Source organism: Cercospora beticola, chromosome 3 (genome assembly GCF_033473495.1).
Source record: "Cercospora beticola chromosome 3, complete sequence".
NCBI classification, from domain to species: domain Eukaryota; kingdom Fungi; phylum Ascomycota; class Dothideomycetes; order Mycosphaerellales; family Mycosphaerellaceae; genus Cercospora; species Cercospora beticola.
The window spans coordinates 3946062-3962852 of record NC_088937.1 but is presented as its reverse complement, the minus strand read 5'-3'; the positions used below and the strand labels follow the sequence as shown (position 1 = coordinate 3962852).

The window sequence follows — 16791 nt, the reverse complement described above, 5'->3', positions numbered from 1 at the left end:
TGGGGAATGCAAGGCGAATTTGAGCTGTGATTTTTAGAGGTTCGGAAACATGGTGAAGGGCGATGAGAGGTGGGCGATGTAAGCTGTGGGAAGGAAAGCTGAGGTGACTGATGATGGCATGGCCTTGGCACGCCAAGTGTGAGTGGACTTCGCCATGCATTCAGATCATTGTATCACGTTTCGTGTGGACAATCTGACCGTAGGAAAGATGATAAGAATCATAGAATCAAGCATAGATTGCTGAGTTTGTTGAGAAGTATTCGCAGTTGTCACCTCGAGCGGCTAGCATAAAATGGCCATTCGCCATCACTTGGTATCTAATGTATATCTCGCTCCCACATGTCAGTATGCACAATCGATGCCCGAAACGCCCACGCTGGAAGCAATGCTCAAATCTTTGATGATCGCGACGTGCATTGTCATTGCAAGTCGGCTAGTCTCTTCTTCCGCCTCTCAACATCACGCATTTCCTCGAGCATGTCGCGATTAAATTGTTCGTATCCATCAAGGTAGACATGATGCCCGGCTTTTCTCGTGATAATAACTTTGTAATCGCCGTTCTCCAGCTTTCGTTCTTTCTCAGTCGCGTTCTCCAGAGCTTTCTTCTTCTCCGCGTTCAGCTTCTCGACAGATTCGTGTCCGCCCTTGACGTCCATCCAGTCGTTCTCGCCATACATGAAAGTGATAGGCACTCCCGTTTCACGAACTCGTGCCGCGGCGGCATCTGCACCTACTGCCGCATTGGAAGATGGGTCCCGTGATGATGCGTTGTCAGGAGCCGGAGTGGCATGAGGTTCGAGGTATTGTCGCCCTACACCTTGAATGCGGCGGATCAATGGAGATCGTGCGAAGGCTCCTGGTGCAAGAACATGCGCTAGAGCGTATTCACCAGATCCTCGTTGACGGAAGAGGGAGTATGAGTAGTCGTGGAGTGCTTGAGCTTCATCTTCTGGAAGATGTGCGAATCTTCGGCTCGTCCAACCAGAAACTAATCGTGGCCCAAGTGGCCCGGATAATCGAACAATCGAGAATGGCGAAATATTGGCATCCCATAATGAGGTGAGCCACCACGGCATCTTGCGCTTTGGCGGCGCGGGTTGGCTTCGTGAAGCAGACTCTCCCTGAGCCTGTGTGAATTCGTTTTGCATCGTGCTTGCCTGCGGTTCCACTTCCTCGCTGACAGCGTAAGGATCTTCGGGTATCCCTACGGGACTGGCCAAGATCAACTTGTTCAAATGTCCTGGATACTTCAGCGCGTAGCACACAGCCATGTATCCTCCCAAGCTGTGACCCATCAATGTCATCTTGTCGATGCCCTTCTTCACACGCCACTCCTCCAGTGCATCCACGAACCATGATTCTGCTTCACGAGCTTTGCCTTCGCGATCCTTTGCCTTGACCACGCTGAATGGCGGCCGACTTGATCGACCCATTCCCAGCATGTCCAACGCGTACAACTTCCAACCTGCCAATCGCGACAGTCCCTCAAAATTCTTGTAGAAGAACCCAAGTCCAGCTCCGTATCCGTGTATCATAACGAGATTATTGTCAACCTTTTCGCCTATCCTTTCCACACTGAACTCATTCAGATAGCGATCTTTGCCCTTGAGTTGCACCATTTCACTTTGCCATTTCCGCGGTCCATATGGATCTTTGGAGCTTACGGTACGCTGCATGGACCCGTCGTCCACGCTCGAGGTCGGTTGATCGCTCAAGTTCATTGCACTCGGGTTCTTGCTCGTTGGAGCGCTTCCAGACGGCGACGCGACAGTCGGCGGGCTTTGCAGATAGGGAATGAACGACATGACCTTGTGCTCGGTCACTGCTGGCGTGAGCGACGCCCACCATTGTGAATACGCCTCTTTGTATCCGAGAGGGAAGTATGAGGCCTTCGCTGGAACAGCAGTGCCGTTCATCTCAGCTTCCTGTTTGGCGCGTTGACGCGCGAGAATCGGCTTGGGGAGGTTGCCTGTGGGTGCGGTCGGGGGCTGGTAGGAAGAACGATCGTCGTCGGCCGAGGACGCTGTAGCCATGGTGGAGTTCTGTCTGCGCGCAAGGGCTATCGGTGGCGATATTAAACGGGACAAAGCGAGTTTCGGAAGCGTTGAGTGGATAGGTGCAGGCCAGGCGAGGAGATATGCTCCTGCTGCGGTCCGTCGGGCGACTGCAGCCACTTTTGTCTGCTCGTCACAGTCGCCTGTTCACGCGCCTCGGGGTATTTCAATCGTGTCGTGCAGGCAGCAGCATTGAAGTGAAGTGACACCAAACGCGCAAGTTGTCTTCTGTTTGGTGAGCCGGCGGCGAATGACGAAGCATTCCTCCCCCACGGACAGCGGTCGGCGGAGTTAAGACGGCGGCGAGGACGGGCCGAGTGGTTGTTCCGGTCTCCGCTCCGGCGTGCCCAGCCACGTGCAGAGCAGCACAGAAGGCACATGCTTCACCGAAGCGCAGTCCAGCTGCTGCTACGCCTGCACTCCACTTCTAGCCTCCTCACCACAAGCCCGAGCGGTGAGCAACCAGCCCACGCACATCAGAGGATCACAGCACCAAATTCACCTCTTCTTTCCCAACACCCGTACCTTCAGTTACACATCGGCCCACCTGTGAAGCACAATCACTTCGAAAGTGCTGCATTCAATCCAGAAGGACACTCCAAGACCAGCCCAAGCTCAGACCATGTCATTATGTCCGACCCGATAGACCGCATCGTCAAAGGTGCTCCGCCACCAGACGTCTCAGCCGAACAGCTTGCTGCCAATGCTCGAGCATCATCTTCCAAGCGAAATTCTGTCACAGCACCCATTCCTCCAGAGATCAACCATCCAACATACAGCAATGACCCCAGAGATGCACTTCCCAGTAGTCCGCCTCAGATTTACCTCAATCTACTTATCCTGGAAAGTAGTCTCCGGCTGCAGTATATCAGTCTACGGACCAGGCTGAGGTTGCATTTGCTCTTGTTTGTCGGTCTGGTAGCTTGGACTGTCACCTTTACTTATCTACTCTTCTTCCGGCCGCGAGAAGATGGCAGCGGTGTGGGTGGAAGTGTCTACTGGGTTCTCGAGACTGGTGAGAAAATGGGTTGGTGTTCGGGCTGCGTGACCTTGCTGCTGTTCTGGGGGACTGGCATGTATGAGCGAGGTGTACGGTGGCCGCGAAAGTTTATCAGCACGACAAATCGTGGCCTGCGAGGTTTCAACCTCAAAGTCGTTGTTGTGAGAGGTGGTTTGCTTCGCGAGATGGTCTCATGGCTTGCTTTGCTAGATCCTGCTGGCTGGTTTCGCGAGGAAAGAGTCAATTTTCAAATTGTCCCGCGGGACATTGAAAGCTTGGCCGGTCAAGGGAACGGCAAAGAAACGCTGCATTGGAATGCGCATGCGGCAAAGTATGGCCTGTTGGAAGAAGACATTGCTCCAGCCGGTGACGTCTTGCGAGTGCTCCTACTGCCAAAGCCGTTCTCGCCCGACTTCCGTGAAGGCTGGGACACCTTCAGAATGGAGTACTGGGAACGTGAAAATGCACGGCGATCACAGCTGAGGGCTGTTGTGCGAGCGAGGAAGCGGGAAGTGGCGAAGAGAGAAGGTGGATGGTTCTGGTGGACTGGGTGGCGAGGCTGGCACAATGTCACCATGAACCCCTTCAGTCGGCGGAAAACAAGGCGACAGCAAGAACTCGAACGATTGGCTTTGCGGGAAAAGATCGCCACGGAAGCGCTCAGACCAAGGATCGGAGGCGAACGACGAAGAAAAGAATCACTTCTACACGGCGGACTTCCAGGATCGAGGAGCGCATCCAACAGCAGAAACACGTCTCGCGCTTCGACCCCCGGTCCCGATGGCGATTCTCGGCCATCCACTGCCACGAAAGAGGGCCGATCGAGACGAGGAAGCTCAGCCAGCAGTGTTGGTGGTCGACGACCAAAGAAACTCTCTTCTCTCAATGAGCCTTCTCGTCTCTCCGCAACAGAGACCCTCCTCTACGATGAACATGGCCGAGATATCTTGCAAGAAAACTTAGATCGTCCAGGCCCCTCTCCCAGATCATCTTTGCGACATTCTTCGAAACGAGACAGCACGATCAGCACTGGAAGCTCAGACTGGGGCGAATCGAGAGAGAATAGCTTCGATATGAGATCTACGGACACGCTGAGTCCGCCTGCTGCGACGAGACATTCGCCTAGGCAGAGAGAACGAGAGCAGCAGCAGCAGCAGCAGTCGATTCTCGGAGAAGAGATCAAGCAGGAGCCAGATGAGGAATGATGAAATACGAGTCGAAGGGGTGTTGTTGTTAGTATATAGGAATGAAATATCAATGACTCGTACGATCTCAGACCTCGCGTTAAATCTGGTGCAGAATTACATCTAAAGAAGCAACAAACAGCTGTCTACAAGCCCGTGCTATCTGCTGGTCTCCTTGAGCACAGCCCACAGCAAAGAAGCAAGCTGGGTGAATTACAGCCATGTCAGCGTGTCTTAGCTTGCAACTCGAATATGATGGTCCTATGTAGCACTATTGGTAGGGGCTTCATTTTTTGATCTCCCAGAAAGCTCACTACAATGCTATGGCGCCTCTTCTGGGGCTAAAGAGCGGAGATTTCCTAGCCTTCTCCGGAGGCAGAGCTGGTGATTCGCGATTACTATAAATCAAGATGGTTCCTTCTCCAAGCATTTTCTGACAGTACGGTCTCCGCTGTAGCTAAGTTCGTGAGCTAAGAAGTTTCTATCTTCTTGGAGAAAAGTCTGATTGTTCTCGATGAATCCAGCAACCTGTTCTTTGCTTGAGTACATTGTGGATGGTTCTGTGCTTTTGAAGAGCTGCCAGGGTCATCTCTGGCATTCAGATTGCCTTGCGCAGCCAGTCGACTGTACTGAATTAACGAACGTCTCCGTCACCTGTACGAGGTGGAGGTACTTATATCGTCCCCGGAAACTGCTTCCCCTTATTCCTCTCCCACCAATCTTCCTCATGCGCTGCAATCAATTCACATTCTTCACCCGTTGCCGCATCAAATTCTCGTAGTCGTTTAATACTCTCCGCCGCTTGCTTCTTATCTACATGAATACACAGTGTTGATCCTTCGGGAGATTCCCAAGTCCCGATATCTTTCTCTCCGGTCAATAGGCGTCTATCGTGGTATGCATCTCCGCAGAGCAGTTTCCACTTCGATGGCCCGGTGCGGCAAAGGAGGTTGAGATGTCCCGGAAGGTGGCCTGGGGTTGAAATTAGGTAGACTGTGCCATCGGAGAATAAGTCGAGAGTTGAAGGGAAGGGCCCGAGAGGTTTCCATTCGGATGATCCTTCTGGGTTCGATAATTCGATCGTTCGTTCAGAAGGAAATGTAGTTGCATCGAAGTGTTGGTGACTTCCCATTCCTTTGAGGCCGTTTTCCAGGACATCTTTGGCGCCGTGGCCGATCAGAAAATTCGCTTTGAGAAAGTCTTCTGGGTCGCCGTGGTGGTCGTAGTGCACGTGGCTCAAGATTACGAGATCGATGGAGGAGGGATCGAGACCTCCGGATGAGAGCTGAGCTGCCACGCCGGGGGAGAGATTGTAAGGTCTTCGGCCTTCGATGTGAGTCTGAAGGGCCGGTGGATAGAGGGTTGGTGATTTGCGGAGGCCGAGGTCGAACATGATGTGAATTGGTTTGTCATTCTGTGTTGAGTTGGGGGAAAGTTGTGGACATGATGTTCCTGGAGGATTCGGATGGCTTATGAGAAATGTAAGGGATGGTACTGTGCGTTTGGCGCCTGGTTCGGCAGGCGAAACAAAGAAGTGGTCTGAGAGAGTGATGAAGCCTCCAGCAATGGGAGACACAGTCACGTAGGTCTGATCAGGTGAGTCTTGAGGAAGAGGTGAAGTTGCAGTAGGCATATTTGCTGTTCCCGTGTCGTCCTCGAACGCTTGTACTCGTTGAGCCCGGTCTATTTCTGTCGTGTGAAATGGATTCGACCCTGTTTGATCATGAGCATATCAGTGAACCCAACTTACAGCTAAACAGGCCTTGATTGCTGTAAACAAGACAGCTAGATCCTACTACAATTAGCTTGCCGAGCTAATGGTGCTGCTTCCCCGCTATCCATATATCAGCGAAGTCTTGTTCATAGTCAAGAGTAAGCTATGACGATGGCAGTGTGAAGCTACTCCAAATGTTGGAGTGGACGAGCGGGCACAGCTCCTGCTGAAGCTTGTTCCGACATCGCAGCTAGAGCTGCAGAGCTCTGGCATGGATCTCTAAAGGCACGAGAGCACTGATGATGTAGCTTCTGCTGTCAACGAGATTCATTGCTTTCTTCTGCATTGCATATTGCCATTTAGCCGTGTACATCGAAGTCGTCAGTGCCCTCAAGACCTGTACACACATTTCGTCAGCTCCCACGAAAGCATTCTTGTACCAAAAGCTTCATAGCATCTCTTGATCCTCCGAAATCATTAGCGACAATGGCGTCTTCCAAGTACAGCGCCGAAGATGTTAAGCGTGCCCATGAGATTTTGTACAGCGAAGGCATCAAGATGCGGTACCAGGTTGCTGGAAAGGAATACGTCGACAAGTCTCTAGCGGCAGCGAACAATCCATTCGCGAAAGCCATGCAAGAAGTAAGACACAACTGACTTATTCGCGCGATGGTTGCATCCTTGCTAATCCTTGATACCAGTACGTCTCGGAATCCTGCTGGGGCAGCATCTGGACGCGCCCAGGGCTGGAACTGAAGACACGATCGTTCTTGAACATTGCCATGCTGTGCTGTCAGAATCGCGGAACGGAATTGGCAACGCATGTGAAGGGCGCTTTGAACAATGGTGCGAGTGAAGAGGAGATCCGAGAAGTGATATTGCAGGCTGCATGTTATTGTGGAATGCCGGCGGGAATTGAAGGCTTTCGGGTTGCGTGGAAAGCGGTGGAGGAGTGGAGGGCGCAGAACCCGGGCAAGCAGAGGAGTGGAGGGGATGCGGCCGAGGGAGCGGAGGACAGGCATGTGGATCTGGATCTGGCGAGTCGCGCGAAGGAGGAATAGAAGGCCACACTCTTTCATACCTATATTGATATCAATGCACCTCATGGCGCCACCGTGACTCCAGACTCCGTCGTCCCCATGTCTCCGCTCTTCCATGTCAATGCAAAGAGGGTCATGTTCTCATTCAAAGTCTTGGGCATTGCGATCAATCAGCCCCTACACAAAGCTCGTCAACACTTCAACTTCTGTGTGTCACAGTCGCTCATTGGCCGTCACGTGCCTTCCTCCAGTTCTCCTCCTGCTCCTGCTGCACTTCACTCAAATTCTTGAGCGTCTCTTCCAAGATCTCTGCCGCGCGTCGATGGTATTCTTCCTGTGCCTTGGCCAGCTCGACCAAGTTTCTCAATGGCTCGGGCGTGTCCAGGACATTCCGCATGATGCTCGTGGCCTCATCGACCTTTTCTACAAATGTGTCCTCGGCGGCTTCAATAGCATTGCGCTGCGCTTCGGTGTAGTTCTCCTCGTGCTTGCCGCCAGCGGAAGCTTTGGACTTAACAGCATCCAGGTTCAACCGGGCATTCTGCACCGCGGTCCGGGCCTTGTCCGCTGCCTTGATCGACTGGTTGAGGGTCGTGCTCCAGCCCGCAAGGAACTTGCCCTGGATCTTCTCGTCCTGATCCAGACGAGCCTCTCCCACCTTTTCTGAAGCGATTGCTAGCTTCTCCAGCCCTTGCGCGAGCGGGTCTGGCTCCGTGCTGCCTTGGGGTGTGGCAGTCGATACAGTCTGTGAGCCGAAGAGGCAGGCGCGAGCAATGGCGTGGGAGAAGGTCTTTGGCTGGGGTTTGGCGGAAGGAGGCGCAGTGAGTGCGGCTTGCGCTTCGGCGGCGGTGCCGGCTTTGGAGAGGAGGTTGACCTGTGAAAATGCGGATCAGCGACCTGTGGGACAGTGGCAGACTGGACAATAGGGAGTGCTGTACCTTCTCGCTGATGCTCTTGCCCAAGTCCTGGAAGCTCTCCTTCACGTTGGGAGGGTAGTCGTAGGCCTCGTTGGCGTATTGGCTGGTTGCCGCCAGCAGGCGCTGGTGTGTCAGCTTGAGCGCATCGATGCGCGTCTCGAGCTCAACGTAGTCGTGTGGCAGCTCCGTCTTCTCGCCCGCATTGCCCGTCTGTTCTTTGATCCATTGCTGGCTGCGTGTCGCAAACGGCGTCACCGTCGACCCGATCGTGTTGGTGAAGGCGCGGAATTTGTCCATGTTCGATTGCGACTCGGTGGTTTCGTTACGCAGAGATCAGTGAACAAGGGGATTAAGGGAGGAGTATGCGAGAGTGGTGCTGTCGTCTTGTCTACTTTGTTGAGGCCAAACAGCTAAGCCAGGGTCCAGGCAACCAGATGTGGCTGAGCACGTGACTGCCGAAGTGAACCCTAAATATGCTCTCCCACTCATCTCGACTACTCCACACAAGGCAAGTGCACTTCCTGATCGCTTCTTTTGCACGACTCAGATCCGCCTTTGCATACAGACCAACTGTGCGACACAAACATTCAAGATCTGATTCGCAGGACATGCGGTGGCATCCCATCATGTTGTGGACCCGTAGGTTTCGTGGACAAACGTCCACTGCCATGAACATATGGCGTCACTGGCTGCGTTCCAGTGTACATGTTGAAGGCTGTTGATCTGCTTCTTCACCGACCTCATGCTGTCAGGCGGCCTCACATACGGCTGCACACCCAAATGCTCGATAAGCACTTCTGGCCAAGATGAACAGTGACGGTGAAGGACTTCCTCTTGTCAAAGACCTGGAACTATTGACAGTCTTTCCAACGCGAGCAGATGTTGTTGACAAAGTTTCTACTGCTTCATGGAGCTCACAATGTCGGCAGATCAAGCTTGGGGCCAGCCATGGCCAGACATCCAGACGAGACTTCGAAAGTCGCGTGGAGGTCGCATTTGCGGCGCTGTTATGGGCTTTCACTAGCGACGCAACAATCACGTTCACAGCGGCTGAGCTTGTTCATGGGTCTATGAAGAATTCCGCATTTCACGTATACGATATTGGCAAGGGTGATTCTACGCGTGGACCATCCGCGTCCATCACACATCGAACGCGAATATCGACGACCACAGTAGCGAGCGGCGGATCTCTCCTTCTTCACCTGTCTGCTGAGAGCGCAGATGATCCTTCAACCCAGGCCTCAGTCGAGCCGATAAATCTTGAGCGAACACCGCTTCGAGTGGCCTGCGGTCAGACTCCCAATAACGATACGATAACAGTCCTGATGTGCTTCGATCAAAACTCCCTCGCTGCTTTCCTTGTGGAGGCGTATTCCCGACACTTCGCCGAACATCTCAGGCTAGCTTTCCATGGGTCGAGCATCGGAAGTTTGCACGTTCCGTACCATCTGGTGCCCCAGGACAAATTGCTCATCCAGAGCTGGGGTTCGGATCCACATGACCTTATCTCTCAATGCATCCATGATTGCATATCCGAAATGGCCCATCGAGACAGCAACAGAATCGCGGTCGAAGCTTGGGATGGCTCATTAACACGCGGCGAGCTTGAGAGAGCAGCAAACGATCTCGCTACGACTCTTTTGCAAGCCGCAGTCTTACCCCGAAGTACCATAGGGATCATGATGGACAAGTCAATATGGGGCGTAGTTGCTATGCTCGCGGTGTGCAAAGCTGGAGCAGCTTTTGTGTTGCTGGATCCCTCACTTCCAATGGCGCGCCTCAGGGCCATGACCGACAAGCTCTCCGCAACACATCTGATCACTTCAAGATCGCGTGCTCGTGCCGCACATGCGCTTGTCTCTCGAGTCATCGTCAACATCAGTAAGGGTGAATTCTCACTGGCGCGGACTGGGTTGCCAGAAGTGCAGGTCTCCTGCTCTGCGCCACCAGTGGTGAAACCCTCTGACACAGCACTATATATATTCACATCAGGGAGCTCGGGCAGTCCCAAGGCCATCGCTATCTCACATGAAGCCTGGGCGACAAGATGCGCAGGATGTTGTGAATATGGCGTTACTGATATGACGAGAGTGCTGCAATATGCCTCATGCAGTTTCCTTGTTGCTGTCGCGGACACTCTAGGAACACTGATTGCCGGCGGGACGGTGACCATTCTGAGCTCTGAAGAACGCATGAATGACTTACACGGTGCGATGAGGCGTCTTCAGCCGAACTACGCATCCATAACGCCGTCCGTGGCAAAGGCGCTAGAGCTGAGCGAAGTACCTAGCATTCAGAGCCTCCTACTTGTTGGAGAGCCAATCCCACGCTCCTTGGCTGAAAGATTGCTTCACTCCAGGATCAAGCTTCTCAATGGCTACGGGCAGAGCGAAATATGTGGCCTCAACAGCGTTGCCGATTTGCGACAGGCCGACACGAGCTGTCGCAACATCGGACGAAGCAAGTTGCAGAACTACTGGATCGTCGACCCCAACGACCATGAGCGCTTGATGCCTGTGGGCGGCCTGGGTGAGCTCGTGGTCGAAGGGTATGCAATCAGCCAAGGCTATGTAAGTGAACCATCTCAGCAGGCTGCGGCAGCTTATATATCTGCTCCCAATTGGGCTGCAAGCTTTACGGCTCCAACAGACAAGTCCTGGAGCTGGTATAAAACAGGTGATTTGGTGCAGTATCAGGCCAACGGGGATCTGTACCTGTTCGGACGGAAAGACACGCAGCTGAAAGTCCGTGGCCAACGTGTCGAAGCGGCAGAAGTTGAGCACCACATTACGCACAGCTTCAAGCAAGAGATAGAACACGTTGTGGTTGACAAGACTGGAACAGAGGAGAAGCTCACAGCCTTCGTCGTGCTGAGGCAAAGTCACGCGCAACGTACTGCTTCGAGTCTCAAAGCTGAAATGAATCGTGCATTATGTACCATCGTTCCAGCGTGGATGGTTCCTGAGAAAGTTGTTCTTACTCGGGCCATGCCCTTGACAGCGACAGGAAAATTGGACAGACGAGCGTTGAGACGTGGTCATGGCCTGACGGTTGCAGTCTCTGATCCTGAAGACACTATGAAGGCCGATCAACAGCACTCTTTTCATGCAGGCGACGATTGCCGCCACTTTGAGTTACTTGCCTCGCTTTGTCACAAGATTCTCGGAGTTGATGTGAAAGCCATCTCGACGAAGAGCGATTGGTACTCTCTCGGAGGTGATTCACTGTCGGCAATGCGCCTGGTCAAAGAGGTCAGAACAGCTGGCTTGCGTCTAAGGACGAACGACCTAATGACCGGGCGCGCGCTCGCGGATATCTGCGCTACCTTGGAGCCTATGGAACCAGACTTCGATAACGCACCAATGCATCAGAGCTGCTCCTCGACAGAACTTTTGCCAATGACTGATTTTCAAGAGCAATATGCCCCTTCGGCAGACGGCTCTGATCGAGGAGAGCTTTACAAATACCACATCGCCTTCCGTGGAAATTTTGACATTGAGAGACTGGGCCAGGCATTGCATCTATGGGTTCAGTCCCACGAGGCTTTGCGTATCTCCTTCGAGAGGGCTGCCTCTGGATGCTTGTCGCAGCGTGTCCTACCGGAAGCCGGGCAGGAATGGCGATCACGAGTCGTTCTACTTTCGGCAGAGGAGCATGACATGAGGCTTTCGGTAAAACATGATTACATGAAACATCCCGTGTTGATACTGCTGCATCGATCGAGCGACAAAGACAGACGAGAAGGTCCTCAGCTCACCTTGCACATATGCCACAGTGTCTTTGACGGCATGTCAATTAACCACTTGTGGCATGATTTGGTGAAATGCTATACATTTCTTGATGCAAGACCACGACCCAGCTTCGCGCAGTACTTGAGCGAGAAATTGTTGACCCGCACTGGAGATTCAGTGGCATATTGGACCCAGCTGCTTGATGGCTCTTCACCTACATACCTTCGAAGTAACATGGCTGAAGTCGGGGCCACCGAGTCTACGCGAGGCGTGAGACACGCTGCATACTTTAACGGGAGACATACGTCCTCCTTTTCTGTATCAACATTGGTCTATGCCGCGTGGTCACTCGTTCTAAGCGTCCTAGCCAACAAAAACCATATCGTCTTCCTCTACCTCGTCCATGGTCGAGATGAGGATTATGAAGGAAGTAGCGAAATCGTCGGCTGCTGCGTGAGCGAAATTCCCTGCAGGGTCAGACTGCAGGATGATATGTCTCCCGGGGACCTTTTGCGTTCAGTGCAGCATCAGATGTTGGAATCTACGTCTCATGCTCACCTCGGCGCAAGAATTATTGCTTCGCGCTGTACGAGCTGGCCTCAGAGCGAGCAACGCTACGATCTGAGTACCATGCTGTGGAACGAGGGCGTTGCAAATGAGGATTCTTTTGCTGTCGGCGATGCTGGATACATGCATGTGAGTGAACCGATTGTGGAGCGGAGGATTTGCAATGATTTCGATATTGGTTTCAGCTCTGCGTGTCTGGCCGAGGTTTGCTTCGAGTTTCGGTGTCGCGCTGCTCTATACAGTGAGGAGGAAGTTCATGCTGTGGCTAAGGCGTTTCTGGAAGCTATGCAGATGCTGTCCGAGGATGCGAACCATGATTCTGTAAGGGCTGTTATTGCGGATCTTCAAGCGTCGAATGATCTTCCGATCGTGGACCAAGGCACTACGGATCTTCAGACGCAGACCAGATGCACGAACATGATTTTGAGTTGAGGATCTCTTGCATCAGATTGTATCAGACGAGACTGATGAGATGGAATCGCCGCAGACGCTCCCAATGCCTGGCTTTTTACCTCCCCGGGCGAGATCTCTCGACTTGCGTTGTTCGTCTCTGCCTGGAGTGATGGCCAGCAGAGCTCCCTCAACCGTCTGATCAAATATGACCGCAACACTGCGCGTGGTGTTTACAGCGGAGAAGTATAGTCCGCACCTCATACGGAGAATGTGCAACCACCAACCAAGAGTGATGTAGCTATGCAATGCCCCGATTCACTCATATCAAAGCTTTCCCCGCCTGTTGTGTTGCAAAGATGACACGAAAGTGGCTCGAATCTGCGGTTGGCTGTGAGCTACAGCATGGGACCCACTTTGTTTACAGCATTATCTGTTGACTGCCATGCGACCAAAGACGGGCGACCAGCTCATACACAGCGTCGTGTTCAGCAAGCCCCTCTCTCTTCAGCAAGGCCGAGCTTTACGCATGAATCGTGAGGCGTGGTGCAACAGAATGGAAACAGATAAAATGCTGCCACTTCGCTGCTTGGACCTCTCGTCCACACTTCCAACCATTTGATACCTCTTCCAAAGCAAATCGAAATAGCAACAAGCTCTTTGTCAACATGAACACTGTCGACTACGGCGACCTCAGGGTCGGTATGACCACTACCCTGGACTGGGTTTGGGATGACAAGAATACGGGAGCAAACCGGGACGCATCCATCTACAATCCAAGACCAGAAGGAGATCTGCTTCCTATCGGCTCTATTGGATTTAACAAGCGAGGCAGCGACAATAGCGGCTCTTGGGGTGTGCTCCTCGTAGGCAATGTTCCGGGCAGTAAAAGTCCTGCATGCAGGCACCCCACCGATTACAACAAGACGTGGAACGACGGTGGAGGAGGAGGCAAATGGGACCTGACCATGTGGCGACCAGTCGCCCCCGAAGGCTACGTTGCCATGGGCGAGTACTGTACTGGCAACTACAAGAAGCCCTTGCTCGAAGCTGTCTGGTGCATCCGACAGGACTATGTCGCCGACGCGTCGTTCCCATCTTCTTGGTGGGACGATCGCGGCAGCGGAGCTACTGACAATGCCAGTTGCTGGAGTCCAAAACCACAGAGCATGAGCTTGCACGGTGACGCTTATATTCCCATCCGGACTGATACTTTCTACGCGAAAGGCGGAACCCACACGGTTCCTCCTCCGGAGTCCCTGGCCAAGACGCTGCGTTTGTACGTAGGATCGACCAGCTTCAGAGAGTTTGCCGCTCCGCTGCCAACTTTCACAACTCGTACAATGCCCAAAGCCGGTGATGGAATGTATGGCGATGTACAAGGGTCCGTGACACTGCCTTACACAGCGTTCTTCGATCCCAGAGACGAGGCAAGCCGCAACAAGATAGCAGATCCCTTTGTCACTATCTCAAGATCATCATGCTGGTACGTGGCTGGAGTGTGGAAGAATGATACAGCAGATCCCTTTGAGATGTCTCAAGTCGTTGAGTATGGTATCACAAAAGAGCAATCGGATCCATTGAGACAAAGCACAGGCATTTCTGTGACCTCCGACGGAGTGGTGTCAGCTGGATTGGCCGCCGAGAAGATCTCTATGAGTCTTAATCGCCAATTGACCGGTTTGACTCCGCCGCCCCTCGAGGAGTTCTACCCAAGATCCGTCACGGAGAAAGTCACTGTTCCAGCAATGACTGCTGTGGTTCTCTTTACTCGGAGGATCTATTACAGAGCTGCCCGCTCAGACGGCAGCGAACTCGCTGCTGATCTGAGTTTCAATGCCTCCAACGAGGTCCATCTAGCACGATACAGGATCTCAATTGAGTTCGAGAGTAGCGGGAGAGGGCTGGGATTGCTGCAGTCTCAATTAGAGCAGAATAGCCGAGGACAAGGACCACATTCCGCGATCTCATATGTATGTCTACTGAATTTTGGGCTTCACACAGTCAAAGTTCATCGATCGCCGCGCCTCGTTGAATGAAGGTCACGTGGACAGGCTATCCGACTTCACTCTTTCTTCGGCTCCACTTTTTGCGTACATGTAATGTTCGAGATCGTCACTGGGCAGCCATGTGTCCTCCACATTCTCGTATTCTTAGTCTCGGCTATGTGCAAGGCAGCTTTGCCTAAAAGGGTGAATGATCTATCCTGCCAAGCGAATAGCTTCACGCTATCTCGAGATCTACACCTTATCTTTGGGCGGAACCAATTCTCCGGCATTATTGGCAGGTTGGAGCAGATTTGGAGATGCGACAGAAAGTTCTTCCGTGCAATGACGGCACATGAGCGCAGATCGACGAGTTGCGTCTGCATTGTGGGCATATATAATGTACCTGGTTCAGTGGTACACGACAACACTATCGAACACAGCATACCACTCCTGTGAGACACGTTGAAAAATATTATCATAGTGACCACCACACAGAAATGTCTCGAGTTGCGACACTAGCACTCGCCGTGCTGCCAGCAGCTCTGGCTATTGAGCGCCCCGATGGCGTTGGAAAACTACCAGCCTTGGGCTGGAATTCATGGGTGAGTGACAAAGCATCAGTTCGATGGCCTTGCACTAACACGAAGAAATCTACAGAATGCCTACTTCTGCGACGTGGACGAGGCGAAGATTCTGCAAGCTGCCAATGCAATGGTTGACCTCGGTTTCAAAAATGCTGGCTACGAATACGTTGTCCTTGACGACTGTTGGGCAGTCAAAGAAGGTCGTGATCCTGTCACGAATCGAATAATGCCAGATCTCAACAAATTTCCGGACGGAATGAAAGGACTTGCAGACAAGGTGCATGCACTCGGATTCAAGTATGGCATGTACTCCAGTGCAGGGACTCAGACTTGTGCTAGCTATCCTGCATCCTTGGGAAACGAACTTCTCGATGCTGAGACGTTTGCTGAGTGGGGTGTTGATTACTTAAAAGTATGCATTTGAAATATTTGATGTAGTTGACCATCGCTGACAGCTTACAGTACGACAATTGCTATCCCACAGCTGAGTCCCTCGACGACTGCGTCGCCTGTAACGCCGATCCGAATTTCGACAGTATTGGCAAAGTCAACGGCACTTGCACTGCTGAGACACCACAGACCAGATTCTACCAGTGGCCGGAGACTAGGCCTTTTTGTGCCAATGAATTTCCCGAGGACGGGGTAGATTACTCTACAAGCAAGACTGCAGGAAGATACAACGCGATGCGAGATGCTCTGGCACAGCAGAATCGAACCATTCTTTACAGCTTGTGCAACTGGGGTATGTTGGAAAGAATTGACGTTCATTATACAATTCTCTGCTAACACGTCGATACGTGTAGGTCAAAATCAGGTATGGACCTGGGGTAATGAGACTGGTAGCTCTTGGAGAACTACCAACGATATCGGTTTCGGCAATCGTAAGTCGCTTACATGCGTCGACATGTACGAAGGGAAATGTGCTGACCGAACAACTCCAGCCGACTGGAATCGTGTCACTGAGATCCTGAACGTGAACTCGTTCCTTTCGGACTACACCGATTTCTGGGGTCGTAATGATCCAGACATGCTCGAGGTAAGAAACTATTCCCAACGGCTGAGGTCATACAAAGACCTTCTGGCTGACAATTGTTAGATTGGCAACGGCTTCTCTTCCGCCGAGGAACGTACTCACTTCGCTCTATGGGCCATCATCAAAGGTCCTCTCCTCATCGGTACCGACATCACGAAACTCACCCGCGAGCAGATCGGCTTGCTACAGAATTCTTACCTGCTGGACTTCAACCAAGATCCAGTTGTTGGTAAGCCGGCGAAGCCATACAAGTGGGGCATCAATCCCGATTGGACTTTCAACAGCACTGTGCCTGCAATGTTCTGGTCTGGTGCGTCAAGCAAGGGAACGATTGTTGCAACGTATAATGCTCTGACGACGAATATGGAAATGGAGGCTGTTTGGGCCGAGGTGCCGGAGCTTAGCGGTGAGAGGTACAACGTTGTTGATGTGTGGACTGGAGAGGATCTGGGATGTAGGGAGGGAGGTGTTACAAAGGATCTGGTGGGACATGATACAGCAGTTTACCTCATTACTGGAGAGTGCTAGAGGACTTGAAGGAAACGCATCTGCCTTATCGCATGTTTCTCGGTCTGCAGGGTTGGGCTCT

General features: G+C 52.5%; 8 protein-coding genes across 8 annotated transcripts; 5 read left to right on the top strand and 3 right to left on the bottom strand.

Moving 5' to 3' along the window:
- Window positions 1–419: 419 nt before the first annotated feature.
- Window positions 420–2033, bottom strand: RHO25_005536 (uncharacterized protein; the record flags this gene model as incomplete). Its single annotated transcript, XM_023596428.2, has 1 exon — window positions 420–2033. The coding sequence occupies one exon, from the start codon at window positions 2031–2033 to the stop codon at window positions 420–422; it is 1614 nt and encodes a 537-aa protein (XP_023457314.1).
- A 651-nt stretch (window positions 2034–2684) lies between these two features.
- On the top strand, window positions 2685–4259 carry RHO25_005535 (uncharacterized protein; the record flags this gene model as incomplete). Its single annotated transcript, XM_023596427.2, has 1 exon — window positions 2685–4259. One exon carries the CDS (start codon window positions 2685–2687, stop codon window positions 4257–4259), a length of 1575 nt encoding a protein of 524 aa, XP_023457315.1.
- A 652-nt stretch (window positions 4260–4911) lies between these two features.
- RHO25_005534 (uncharacterized protein) lies at window positions 4912–5871 on the bottom strand (the record flags this gene model as incomplete). The annotated part of the gene is made up of 1 exon (XM_023596426.1): window positions 4912–5871. The coding sequence occupies one exon, from the start codon at window positions 5869–5871 to the stop codon at window positions 4912–4914; it is 960 nt and encodes a 319-aa protein (XP_023457320.1).
- Window positions 5872–6438: 567 nt separating this feature from the next.
- Window positions 6439–7013, top strand: RHO25_005533 (uncharacterized protein; the record flags this gene model as incomplete). Its single annotated transcript, XM_023596425.2, has 2 exons — window positions 6439–6594; window positions 6654–7013. 2 exons carry the CDS (start codon window positions 6439–6441, stop codon window positions 7011–7013), a joined length of 516 nt encoding a protein of 171 aa, XP_023457321.1.
- A 202-nt stretch (window positions 7014–7215) lies between these two features.
- Window positions 7216–8206, bottom strand: RHO25_005532 (uncharacterized protein; the record flags this gene model as incomplete). Its single annotated transcript, XM_023596424.2, has 2 exons — window positions 7216–7866; window positions 7931–8206. 2 exons carry the CDS (start codon window positions 8204–8206, stop codon window positions 7216–7218), a joined length of 927 nt encoding a protein of 308 aa, XP_023457318.1.
- Window positions 8207–8715: 509 nt separating this feature from the next.
- RHO25_005531 (uncharacterized protein) lies at window positions 8716–12639 on the top strand (the record flags this gene model as incomplete). Its single annotated transcript, XM_023596423.2, has 1 exon — window positions 8716–12639. The coding sequence occupies one exon, from the start codon at window positions 8716–8718 to the stop codon at window positions 12637–12639; it is 3924 nt and encodes a 1307-aa protein (XP_023457319.2).
- A 626-nt stretch (window positions 12640–13265) lies between these two features.
- RHO25_005530 (uncharacterized protein) lies at window positions 13266–14636 on the top strand (the record flags this gene model as incomplete). Its single annotated transcript, XM_065602663.1, has 1 exon — window positions 13266–14636. The coding sequence occupies one exon, from the start codon at window positions 13266–13268 to the stop codon at window positions 14634–14636; it is 1371 nt and encodes a 456-aa protein (XP_065458735.1).
- Window positions 14637–15082: 446 nt separating this feature from the next.
- Window positions 15083–16730, top strand: RHO25_005529 (uncharacterized protein; the record flags this gene model as incomplete). Its single annotated transcript, XM_023596422.1, has 6 exons — window positions 15083–15187; window positions 15243–15581; window positions 15632–15911; window positions 15973–16050; window positions 16111–16205; window positions 16266–16730. 6 exons carry the CDS (start codon window positions 15083–15085, stop codon window positions 16728–16730), a joined length of 1362 nt encoding a protein of 453 aa, XP_023456496.1.
- Between the last annotated feature and the right edge of the window lie 61 nt (window positions 16731–16791).